The sequence below is a fragment of the Pipra filicauda genome, unplaced genomic scaffold (genome assembly GCF_003945595.2).
Source record: "Pipra filicauda isolate LSUMZ 115617 unplaced genomic scaffold, ASM394559v2 scaffold116_size3395265_pilon, whole genome shotgun sequence".
Classification (NCBI taxonomy): Eukaryota; Metazoa; Chordata; class Aves; order Passeriformes; family Pipridae; genus Pipra; species Pipra filicauda.
Window position 1 is genome coordinate 2398793 of NW_024103618.1, and position 13074 is coordinate 2411866.

Here is a 13074-nt window from a genome sequence, read left to right on the forward strand (position 1 = left end):
CCGCGGGCCGGCCCCGCTCCACGGGCGGCCGCCGCCCCCCCGCAGCGTTGCCGTGGCACCGCCGCCGCCACGGGCCGTCCCGCGCGTCACCACCGCGGCTGCCGCGGCCCAGCCCAGGGCAGAGGGTCCGGGCCGGCTGTAACATCTTCGTTCCACCCGCGCCGCCCGAGGAGCGTTCCCGGAGGGACAGAAAAATCAGCGCAGCACATCCCGCCCCACCTCCAGGAGCGAGCTGACCGCCGGCCATGGCCGAGGGCTTAAGGAATCTGGTGGGCACGGGGAGCGCCCGGGCGCTGCAGGAGAAGCTGGAGAGCTGGCAGCAGGACTTTGAGGTGGGTCCTGCCGCTCCTCGGGGCCGGGTTCCTGCGATGACGGCGGGACGCGGAGCGGGGAGCGGCCGCCGCTCCGTGTCCGAGAGGCCGGTTTGGGAGTGCTGCCCCGCACGCGCACCTGGTTACCACGGTTCCAGCACTTTTTAAGCACTTCCAGCTTCAGCTGTTTGGCTTTTTGCCCTGACAAGGTTCCGTGAAAGCAAGAGCTGGAGGTTAAAAGCAAGGTTTGAGCGGCACTGGCTGTGTCGGAGCATAGCTGAGCGTCGTGGTGGAGACCGGCAGGTGGAAGGACCGCGGGTCAGGGTGTGTGCGAAAGGAATCGCTCGTAGCCCGGGAACAGTCAGGAGAACGTGAGGAAAAAGGGTGCTGAAAGTGAGAACGGGTTATCCGGCATCCAGCTGTTCGGGATGGGAAACCTGTTAGAGCCGAGAGGCTGCTGCAAGACAGCACGGCTGCCAAAGGGGGAAAGTGGGCGTGAGGGAAGAGTTTCGGGTGTGGGTGGGGAGAAGGCTGTAGGTGGCTTCTCCACGGAGGAGTCAGCGGTAACAGGGGACTGAGGAGGTGCAACAGTAGAAGCAGTAGAGAAGATGTAAACTTAGGGAAAGATGAGTTGAAGGAACCCCAGACTTCACAACTGTGACTTTTCTCAGTGGAAAAAATCTTGTCAGAGTTCTCACTCGTGCAACCCTAGGTTTCATTAGCTTCAGGAGACGGATAGTTGATTTGGTCACGAGCCTTTAACCACCTGCTGGGTACTATGGTTGGTAAGAAAAGGTGTTGAGCAGAGATGTAGCCTTTTCAAGGGAAATCAAATATTCTTTTTACTTTGTGGTAGGTAGGAGTTACAAGATGTTAATAGCCAGTGTAACTCTCTGCGGGATTCGTGGCAAAGAAGAGTTTTAAGTATTTTGAGAGTAGCTGATAAAGCTACCACAGAGAATGCCAGAGCAGGAAGAGCAGTGGCATGCGTTTTACAGTCTTGCAAATGGGTGGTGCAGGTAGACCTTGGGAGGGCTGAGGACTAGTGGGAGCTGAATTCTCTGTGTTAAGTGAGTTGCGGGTAGTCTCTGAGGTCTTGGGCAATGAACATGAACAGCTTCAGGCTGCTGGTGCAGAAAAAGAGGAGGTGGCAGATGGAAGCACCACAGGTGTTATGTGACTGTAATGAACTGGAAAAATGCACTTTGCAGCCGTGTTCTGGTGGAGAGGAGCAGGTTGACTGCTCCCCAAGGCCAGAGGAAAGCATGTTGCAGCAATCAAAATGCAAGCTGACAGAGGCATGAGTGAGAATTTCAGCTGTTTTGGAAGCTTGTAAAACCCATATGGAGTCATTAGAGCCTGAAAACCTACAGGGTGATCTGTGTGGAAGGTGCTATGCAGGTTACAGATAAAGGTTAAGGAAGCAGGTACAAAGTATGTGCTCTCCTGGCAGGTGCAGTAGTATCCTAGTCCTTTTCAAAATTGCATTTCCTGAAAGTGGTGTCATTTTGCTGTTTCCTAGGCATAGTGCTGGATTTTGCCCCTACTTCAGTGTTTTTTTTCAGTTCGTAACTCTTAAAAATCAGATGAAATTGCATGGAAGCCTCATGTGACTGCTGACAAAGCAAGATAATAGCCTTATATGTATTATTTTAGCTAATATGGAAAACCAGATTTTGGACTAATATGTTTTATTTTTCATCCAACAATCTTCTATACTGTTATTTTAATAACTGTTGAATGGTTTCAACTCAGATCGACAATTATAATGATTCTTCTTTTAGAGGCATTTGCGATTGCAACTTACTTCCTTCCCCATTCATAAAGAAGTCTTCTCAGGTAGTGAATTAACTGGGTGATAGAAGTCCTGATAGTGGTAGAAGTTTGATGTTGTTTGTTTGCTTGTTAACAATGTGAACCTTAAAACAGATGAGTATTCTAGAGGATGTAGTAAGAAAAGGTTGTGAAGATGCAATTATAGGGGAAAAAAATGTCATGATCGTAACAGGAATAACTTGAAGTAAGAAAACACCCACAGATATAGTAATACACATTACTTTACAGATTAATTCCTCTGGTGAGAATCTGAACCGATGCTGTGAAATGTTAGAATTGAACACTGCGATTCAAAAACAGCTCTTCACAATTCTCAATGAAACATCTCGAGAAGGTAAATCAGTGCCTTGTTTAATTACTAACACTTTTCACATGTGACATTTTTTCAAACTCTGACTCTTTCTGTAAGTATTCTCACAATTTCTTAATGTATGTATTTTCTTAGATGGTAATAATGAAGGTGCAGAAACAATAAAAAAACGTCTCTTGCCACAGCTAGGGACTTGTCTTAACTGTGCCACTTCAGGAAAGAGCTTTGAGAACAACTTCTCCATCACTCAGGTATGTATATTGCCATGTGAATTTATACCTGCAGAAGAACTTTAATGACTTCTGTTAATAATAACCTCCCTACCAGATTTTACTTAGTGTAATACATTCTTAGGTGCTCGTGGAGACACCTTTGGAGACATGCATGCTACTATATAGGAATTTGCATTGTAAAAAAAGTCTGTGTTATTGTACTGCTTTCCTTTCCTCAGTAAAGATTTGCTATGTTTACATATGCAGAGACATCACAGAAATATTTAGGCCATATCTGTATTAGAAAAACCTAACACTGTGTGAAAATACACATGTAAGCTGAAGGTGTGCATACATTAGTCTGTGAACTCTCTTTATTTTTTTTTGAAGGAGAAAGTCTTGGACTATCTTAACATTATTTCCAGAAGGGTTAAATAAAAAGCGCTCATGTCCTTCATGATACCACCACATTCCTGCTGTGATATTTGGAGTTAGTATGTATTTGATATTTACTGAAAGGATTGTAGTACTAACAGTTTGGCAGAAAAGATAGATCTGTTGTGGTTTTTTGCTTTGAAAGAAAATAGGAACATTGGCCAATGTAGACTGTGGGAAAATACTCAGAATCCTGAGGTTTGACAGTGATGTCTCCGTGTTTTCTAATTTCTCATTTTTTATACCTCCTCTGTCAAAATATTTCACAGTTAAAATAAGGACAAATGAAAGGTGATATCCCATAAGAGTCAGATTCTAGTATAATGCAGGAACAGGATTCTGCCAAAACCCCACAAAATATAATTATGTTATTAAATGACAGTACACCAGGTGTGCCAGTTACAGGTTTGTCATTGCATGTGACATTCAAAATTTAAAGAAGAGCCTGCTACACAATTACTTATTTAATTCCAATAGTATCAGGCAACTTTATAGGTTGTTAAAGACAGAACTGCATGTGTAGTAGTGTGCTTTCTGGAGTGACAATACTTGCCTCCTCTAATAACTTTTTCTGTTCCTTTGTGTACATGAATTACCAAAAAGTTTACTTGAGTTGGTGATATAGCCAATCAGAAGTTGACTAACTGTGCAACACATCTGCAAAATGCTTTGTTCTGATGATGTGTATACAAGCAGTAAATCTGCATATGCAGACCTTCCATAAGTTCTATCATGAGGTAAAAAAGAAGTGAATATTTTTCTTAACATAATTGAGTCTCTGTTTGGTGTGCCTGGAAGAGATTGCTTATGTCTCTAGATGGTATGCGATTGCTTTTCTTCTCAGTTTCTTTAGAAATGGTCATTACTGAAATCTTTAGAAATACATCTGCTAATAATTCTCTAGTATGTTGCTGAGGGATTCTGTAAGGTAGTACATTCAAACAGTGTGACCTTGTGTTTCCTGGTAGGATTCAGTTGGGAGTGAGATGCAGCTGAGAGAACTGGACACCACACCTGAGACTTGTCCACTGCAAGACCTGGAGGAAAAACTGACTTCAACTCGTCTGCAGATCAACCAGATGGAACAGGAGTAGGGAAATTAACTGTGTTTCTTTTATTTGCTTTTTGTTTTTCAACAAGCCACATTTTTCTCTTGACATGTAAATACTGATGGAGATTTGTAAAATGTTTCATGTCTGGCTTACAATCAGAGCTTCAAAATGTATCTAGGCTGTGTATTGTGTTTATATGTATCCAAAGTGGGCTGCAAATGCTACAGTCATACACACATTTATAAATTGACTTGGTAGGTTTTGCTAAGTGACTAGGACTGAACAGTTTTTGCCTAATTGCATAAAACATATTTTGTGGAGCACTATAGTCTCAAAATTACTAAATTGCTTCAGATATAAATTTGTGCAGTTAATGCCAGTTCCAGGGCCATTTTAGAGATAGCTCCAAGTGGCTTCTTGTGCATCCTATTAGCATGAGAACAATAAATGTTCACAGGTCTTGGATCAGTACAATAGGTGATGTAATTTCATGTCCTTATGAAATGTTTCCAAGACTATCAGTTTGAATTTTCCCCATACCTACCTTTAGAACTCTTCTTTCCAAATCTACTTTTCTTTCTGAATTGTTCTTTATTGTAGAATTCTTTAGCCCTCTTTTACTAGTACTCAGCTAGAAGTCCTTCCTGAAGGAGCTAAGGATGTCCATGGGACTGGACAGTCTTTCCTCTTAGCAGATGTTGCTCGTCTTATTACTGTGGTCCTCTCAGTCAGCCTGCTCCTTAAAAAGCCGGAAGAGGAAGCTTGTTGACTGATAAGTGTTACAGCTTTCATTGGTTCAGATCCTCAAAAATCTCACCAGGATCCTTCGGTAAAGAAAAGGACAGACTGAATACCTTCAAAGTAAATAGAAAGCATCCTTTTCCCCCCTACACTTTTGGAAAGAGGAAACAACAGTAATACCTGTGTTGGGAGAGAAAGCAGAGACGTTGAGATACTTTTTAATACTAAGTAAGAGTAAAGGACAGAAGATAAACTTGCTTAACTGGTTGTCTGCCGATGTTTAAGAAACAGTGCTTCTCTTGGGGCCAGCAGGAGAGGAATCATTAGCTTTTGATATTACTTGAATAACTTCATTGGTGATACCCTTTGACTGACTACTATATTCCAGTGAAGGAAAGAGCCCTAGTACCCCATGGAGAAAATACTTAGGTTCTTAATCTTCCTTTGGAAAGAAAACTGAGCTGGTTTAATTAAAATTTTACATATGAGAAAGAAAACAGTTTCTTTTAGACCTCATCATCTGAGCTAGCATAAGGACACCAAATGTTAACCAGTGATTTCTCCTGTAACAGAGTGTAGTATATCCACTCTCCTGCTACAGTACACTTTTACATTTTGAAGAGTCTACTTTGGAGTATGCTTTTTTGAATGCTTGATTTTTCCTGTATTTCAGCATAAGGAGTTTGCTCAAAAACGTTCCTCTTTTTCTGCTCCTTTTTTTTTGATGATGAGGATTAATTGTTAGATGGTTTACAGTCATAGAAGGGCATCTTGTGACTGACTTTATTCTGTGTGATTAAGTCTGAACACTTCCCGTACCGAAGAGGAGGATGCCCTGAAGAAGTTAGAGCGTCTGAATGACTATGAGCAGCAAATTCAAACGCTGCGGGATGAGATTACTATCCTGGATGCCCAAAAGTCTGTTCTTCAGAGCAGGTAGGGGCGTTATTAGAGAAGTCACTGAATTATAGAAATTGTTCATGTTAGGTAGCATGAATTCCCTCCTTGTTTGAAACTGAAGAATAAACAAAAGTTGAGCTTTTGCACTTTGTTATGAGGGAACATAAACTCTGGCTGATTTCTCCTTGTGCCCAAATATTTTAAAGCAGTTAAGTTTTAGACAAAACAGCAAATAGTACAGCTTTGAAAAATACATTGACAGCAACTGTATGGAATAAAAAGAAATGGTTAGGGGTTTTTTTTATGAGTCCTCTGAACACTGTACCATTACAGGGCAGAACTTGTTATATTCACACTTGTTTGACTTCAATCAAAGTGCGGAAAGAGGAACAAATCTCCAAATTATTACTTGTTAGAAGTGTGTTTCCCCAGAACAAAGTGCTTGTCTGTACACACTTTAGGAAATACTTTATTTTTACTGTTTATGCTTTAGCCCATAAAATATATTGACACAAGTGCCTTCATATTAGACTAAACAGCTGCAGCTTCTCTAATTGCATTGGCTCAAAATCTTAGCTCAATTTGATAAAAATTAAATTGACTCAAAACTCTATGCTAGGGAAAAACATGTGAAGATGGTGAATTGACCTCAAGCTTCTTTACATGTCTGTTGTAGGCTCGCACGGAGCCGCTCTCCTTACAGGCGCAGTGGGGCCAAGTCACAGCGTTCCCTTCGCCCGAAGAGCTGGTCACCTGGCCGAGCCAGGCACATCAACGCTTCCCGTCGCGCCTGCCTGGTGGCTCGCTTTGGTTTCATTTATGCTCAGGAACGCTTCGATGCAGAGACCCTTTTGAGGACTTACATCAGTGACGTGGAGATGGTGCAGAGGATAATATACACTGCAGCTGTGGTAAGAAAGAAATAATATTTCTTATTTTACAGGCCTGAAGTGTTTTATAAAATATTATGTCTGCACTGGACTAAATGGTGGGTAAATTAGCATTTCTAGTACATTCAAGTACAGAGAAGAAAACTTTTTGTCCTTTTCTCTTGTTGATTTTTCTTTCTTCCCCTCACACTTCTATACTGAACTCCCAAGTTAGTGTCCTGACTGACCTGTCCCAACACTGGAACAGGGTCAGTGATCTGTAGTACGGATGCTAAAAGGAGTGTATAAGAAGACTGAATGGCTCTGAAAAGAAGCTGATTCCTGCACTGATCAACACTGCTTTATTTAGATGAATTCTTTTGGGAATACTACATTATATACTACAACAGTACAAAGATAAAAATTTTTCCATAGCATGCTTTCTTTTTGTCTGTTGCTGTGTGCTTTTCTAGTTTTGTTGGGTCCCTTGAAACTACCTACATACCTCATATTTACTATGAGCTCAGTCTGAAGAAATTTGTTTTCATCTTTTCTGTACTTGATCTTCTTTTCTATAAAAATGATGTAGTACATACCTGAGTCAGACAGACAGTGTGTCTCTTAATGTGTGTGATCCCAAGCACATTTAACTTATTGGAGGTTTTTTCCGACTGTCATTCAGTTTACACTCTCTAATTCAGCCTTTTTTCCTGACAAACAAGAAGAGTTCCTGTCTGATGTGTTGGGCTATGGCATGTAAAATGCTATTACTCTTGATATCTTTGAATGTGGTTGTATTGATCATGGGTGTGTGATGGAATCCTATGCAAATATAGATGGTTAGATGAGAATCTTTTCAATCCTGTCTTCTGCAAAGAAGTTACACTCAATTGGAGAATTCCTTCCAGATGAGTTAACTTTCCCTTTTATAGCAGTGTTTTTTATTCCTCCTTATGATGATGATACTGGGTTAAGTTCATTTTCTCAGATAACCGATAAAAAATTAATTTCAGTCTCCTGGATTTAACTAGATGTTCTTTATGTTTGCAGGAATCTTTTTATGCAGCAAAGATGGCCTACTGGAAGTTCAAAATACATGTAAAAGAGGCTCTGTCTCTAAGTCACTCGGGGCCTGAGTCACTTGAAGACACTGTGCTGGATTATATAGTTTGCCACAAGGATGAGTATGATGTTCATGCCAGTGTCAAGGTAGGTCAAGGGCAGTGGGGAAGCGACATGTTGATCTATTTCAGGAGCTGTTAAATTCAGAACGTGTAAACTAGAAATGCACTGTTACCTGAAGAAGAAAAAAGTTATCGTATGGATTTTGCCTTGTAGCAGTGTACTTTCCAAAATAATATTGCTAGGAGTGGTATAAGTATGGGCTAGTAATCGCTTGTTCTATTTTTCTGTGACTAGAATTTCTCTGTCTGCAAGAATAATATTTTTGAAGATACAGTGTAACTGTCTTAAATAAATGTAAGCTAAATTTCATATTTTTCTTGAATTTTGTTTTCTGTTGAAAAGCTGCATCTCCTTCCTAAGATTTATGTCAATAATGTAGCTCATACTTAATTTCTGAAATAACAGTACATTCTTTCTGAAGCTATTATTTTCTGAAATAGTCTAAGGCAATTACTGTGAGCTTCTGATACTGATTTTTAAATGTAGAAAGCTGAGAGGCATATTTAGGATGGGTTTCCATACTTTCCTGTGAATGAAATTGTTAGTGAGTGAAAATTACTCAAATATGTTTATTTTCAGGAAGTAATTCGCTCCATGAACATCAACCCAAAGATTTCATTTCCACCAGAAATTGATTTCATTGTACTCAGCACTTTGATTCAAGAGTTGTGCTGTTTGGCTTTTTCAATGCAGACACTCATTCCTCCTCTTGATGTTGCCTTTGGTATTGATGGAGAACTTTTCAATGAGACCAAGTAAGAACTTTTAAAATTCAGTTAGTTTCTTATTATTAAAAGAATCCATCAGGTTGTATGGTCTACTTGTTCCTTAATTAATATAAATGTTTAGATTGCTAATCATGAATTTTGGGCAAATATCCCTGATCTATAGTTAATTTGGTATGTCTTTAAGGTTTTCTGACAGTGTGTAAATGCCAGGGTGTAGACAAGTGTTAACAGTTTTTTTTTAATGAACAGCAGAGCGATTTTCTGGATAAACTTCGGTCTCTAGAGCGTATTTATCATTTAAGAGAAAAATTATTATCAGCTTTCCTTTTCCTGTTTAGTCTCTACCTGCCTTTTAACAAATATTTGCATCTTTGTTCCTCCTTTCTGGCCTATTGTGTAAAAGTCATGTTTACTGAGATCTGGCAATTGGTGCCTGCTACCAAGATCATCAATGTGTTTGCTGCAACCTCCAGGCTGTGGCTGCTGTACAGCATATGAATGCTAATATGCTCCCATCTCTTCTGGTTTACATCTGAGCAGAAAGAAGAATGACTTTTAAGAAAGAGAATTTCGTTTTAAAAAAAAATCACACCATAACATTGTTTTTTCTATAGGGTCAGGTGTTTGTTAGCTGCCAGAGAACTATAGGATGCTTCCATACCTTCTAGAAAATTAATAGGATTGATAACTCAAACATAAAATGCTCTCAAAAGCAAAAAAAAAAACCCTAGATCAATAAAAAGGTTTCTAATAATAATTTAAAATAGAATGGAACACAGGTGGGGAAGTGCTTGAGAAGCCAATGAAAGAAATAGAGAAGATGAAAGTAACCTTTCAACAGGAAAGTGCAAAGTCATACAGGACTGCTCAATGATCCTGTCCGAATACTGGGCAGTTAGCTTCTTGATACCCAAAGCTATTGGCTGAATTAAGAAGGCAACAAAGCAATGGTATAGTCTGGGGATGCTTTCTCCACCTACTTGCTGTGTATGGCCTTCAAAAAACAAGTGTAATATGTTTTTATGTGCTGCTGCAGGAGACATACTCTCATCTATCCATCTATACAGATAAATGTGGCATATATATGTTTACATGTATAGTGTGTATATGTGGTACACAGAGATGAAGCAAAACTTGTAGAAATTAAAATATCTCTGTTAGTTATGTGTGATACCATTCTATAAAGGGCTGCCCAAACCTCATCACACCCCATGCCTTGCTTCATGCCTATGTTAACAATATTGTTTTAATATAACTTGCTTTGTAATACGTTGCTGAAGTGTAGATGCATTGCTATTTTTTACTTCTGTTATTTTGTATTTGTTTTGAGCTTGAATCCACAAAGCCACAGACTTCATTATTTAGCCAATATTCCAGACTTATCGAGGTAGTATATATCTGGTATGTTAACATAGGCCCTTGAATTAATTTTTCTTAGCTAAAATGTCACCGTTTCATTATCAATATCTGAGGATCTTGCTAATAAAGTTGCCTCATGTCTCATAAGATACTAAGATGTACCTTTATAGTTGATATAGAGTATTTCTATAATATCCTTTATAGGAGTCTTGTTTTAGCAAGATATTTCAGGAAGATGGGATGACTATGCCTGCCAAATTGCTGCTCAGAAGATTTGGTATGTCAGTGGACACAGGGGCCCTGGCTTGTATTTGGCTTATGCAAAAATATGGTCTGCTGGTCTCGTGAAGTGTGAGATGGCTTTATTGGAGTGCCTGTCAGTATAAGTAAACAGTAGGTCCTGATAAATCTATCTTACAGCTGCATTTCCTTTACAGGATCACTTAAAGAATACTTATTTTTGACATGTGGAAAAATTGTCAAGAAAGATATTAGAGCTATAGCTAGTATTCTGCTTTTTATCGGTATTTATGATTTGAAACATATTTATCTTTTGGCACTTATATGCAGACATTTCTTGTACTCTGTGTTTCCACAGGTACTATCGTAGTCCTGACTCAGATTTCACAGCTGCCTTTGTGGCCTATCACGTATGGCCTGCTCTGGTGGAAGATGGTGTTGTAATTGTGAAGGGAGAGGTAGTCACTAAAAGGGTGTCTCTGGTATGTATTTTGTTAAGGATTATGTTAAGGGAAGTCATTGGATTTCAGCACTGTTTTTAAAATTTAAAAAGATAAGTTCTTAACTGTTCCCTGTGTGGGTGGAGTTGTATGTCAAGTATCAGTTAGGTTTTAGTGCCTCATCCTTTATTTAGGATGAATAGTTCCATTTTCCTTAATGTATTAATTATGCAGATGTATGATTATTGGCAGAGCCTGTTCTAAGAAGAAAGTTTACTGTGTTTCCTCTCTGTCCTCAAACCTTGTCTCCAGCATGGCAAGTCTGCTTGCAGAGTCTGTCTTTATTAAACCCTCTTTCTCAAAAGAGGTTTGTCAAACTCTTCTCTTGTAGTGCTTTCGCAGAAGTAAAATTAGAAGCAGAAGCTGCAGCTGTAGCACCCGTCGTCTCCTATCTAGTCATGTAAGCCTCAGCTGAATGCTTATAGTATTAACAACATCAAGTATTTTAACTAGGAATGTAGGCAACCTATTAAAAATGCTGATGTGCCACATGTACATTTTAACATTGGGAATAAATGCCTTTGCTTGAAGGTCTTGAATGAGGTGAAGCTGAACTGACAGATAGCTGAACTGATAGATATTGATCAGTGGAGATACACAGTTGATACTTGTGAGAATTTAACAGTGATCTACTTCTCATATAGCATCTTAGAATGATTTGCCCCTACTCCCCCTTGCTTCAATACCCTTCAGAATAACTGATTGCATCATTTGGAAATGTTTTAGTCATCTTGCAGTACATATACAACACATAATTTGTGCCTCCCGGAATTAGTAACCTAAATTTACTGTCCAATGCCAGAGTGGAACAGAAAATAACTGTAGGGTGAGCAGAAGGGGAAGACCTGAGGTGGTACTGATAAGATATGTGAAACCTTAGCCGAGTTCTGTGTATGGTATAGTTATACAACATTTTTAATTATTTCTGTAAAAAACACATATATTTTTCTAATTGTTAGCCCATCTTATTAAATTGACATGGGTGCCCTCAACTTAAAATACGAATATTGAAAATATGAGAGGCTTTGGGTATGGCTCACTTTTTTGTGCATATGTGGGGTGTGAAGAAAACTAGAAAGTTGTTGAACTTGACTTTGTAGCTGTGGAGCTGCACTGATAGACATGTGCAAGTTTTCTGAATGTTGGTGGGCCCCCAGGTGGTTTTCTTGGGTGCAGTTTTTTAGCATACCTGAGTGTCCTTTCTCTTTGTGTTGCAGTCGTTTCGAAGCCGCAGTTTTTCACCACTGAGGAGCAGAAGTAAGTGGGCATATTAGTTCATAAGGACTCATGGTTTTCACATTAAGTCTTTGAATGATTAAGCAAAGAGACAAAATAACATGCTAAAGGTCTTGAACTCTAAAATACTTGTCTAAGTCTTATTTTTAAAATGGGTAGTCCCTTTCTTTTGTGTGTGTGGAAAAAGGCTGAAATTTCTGACTTGGAGGAGAACTTGTTTTTTCACTCTATTCAGACCACTGTCATGAGTTCTCTCTGCTGGTTGCCTTCATTGTGGCCAGTTCTATAGTAAGTAAAACTTGCTCCCTTCCCTACACAAGAGACAGTTAGCTGCACACCTGCTGGCTACATGCCTTCCAAATTCCAAAGAGATTGCTAAGTGGTGACATTGAAGTGATGGATTTCAGACAGTATGAATGTGTGCCTATCTTGAAGCCAAACCAATTTAGAGATTTAGAAAATATAGTTGTACTGAAATGTACCTTTTTCTTCCATAGGGTGTTAACTAAATATGCTCCTGTGGTTTGGTACATCTGGATCCAACAACTTCACCGGTGCCTATTCTCTTCAGGAATACCTCAAATCTCTCAATAATATGAATGGCAATTGTCAGTTCAAATGGAGTTTGTGTTCAGTGTGTTTTTTAGAATTATAGAAGGCTTATTTATAATTTGACAAACTAATTTGAATCTTCCAATTAAAAAAAAAAAAGTGCAGGCAATACAAGATCATGATCATTTGGCAAAATTTGCAAAGCACTGAGGAACCCGTGATGTAATCCTGCAGGTAGAGATTGAATTATTGTATCTAGAAGGTTGTCCACAGATTCTAAATGTTGCAGTTTACCGTGATAATTTTGATTAAACCTGATGTTTAATATAACCTAAATGGGGAATGTTGCAGAATGTTGAGGTAAGCTGTTACTTGAAAATGATGTAATTATTTGGGGCTTCTTTACAATTTTAGAAAATAGCAATAATCTAAGGATGTGCAGGTCTCACACATCAACCTTTTAAATATGTCCATGGGGTAAACTGCATTTTCTAACTACAATGCAAAAGTTGCACAGAACAGTTGTGGGAAAGTCGCTGGGGGTAAAAATTAGAGGAAACTAAGAAGTTATATTCACATCTTAAAAGAAGTTACAATGGTACAGAAAT

At 39.3% G+C, this 13074-nt stretch overlaps 1 protein-coding gene across 1 annotated transcript; it reads left to right on the forward strand.

The window, feature by feature from the left end:
• The first annotated feature begins 41 nt into the window (after positions 1–41).
• SPATA18 (spermatogenesis associated 18) lies at positions 42–12537 on the forward strand. The gene is made up of 12 exons (XM_027735975.1): positions 42–332; positions 2376–2481; positions 2593–2708; positions 4073–4194; positions 5699–5833; positions 6474–6708; positions 7717–7875; positions 8431–8606; positions 10537–10660; positions 11010–11078; positions 11896–11935; positions 12412–12537. Exons 1-12 carry the CDS (start codon positions 246–248, stop codon positions 12417–12419), a joined length of 1377 nt encoding a protein of 458 aa, XP_027591776.1. The 5' UTR covers positions 42–245; the 3' UTR covers positions 12420–12537.
• Positions 12538–13074: the final 537 nt, after the last annotated feature.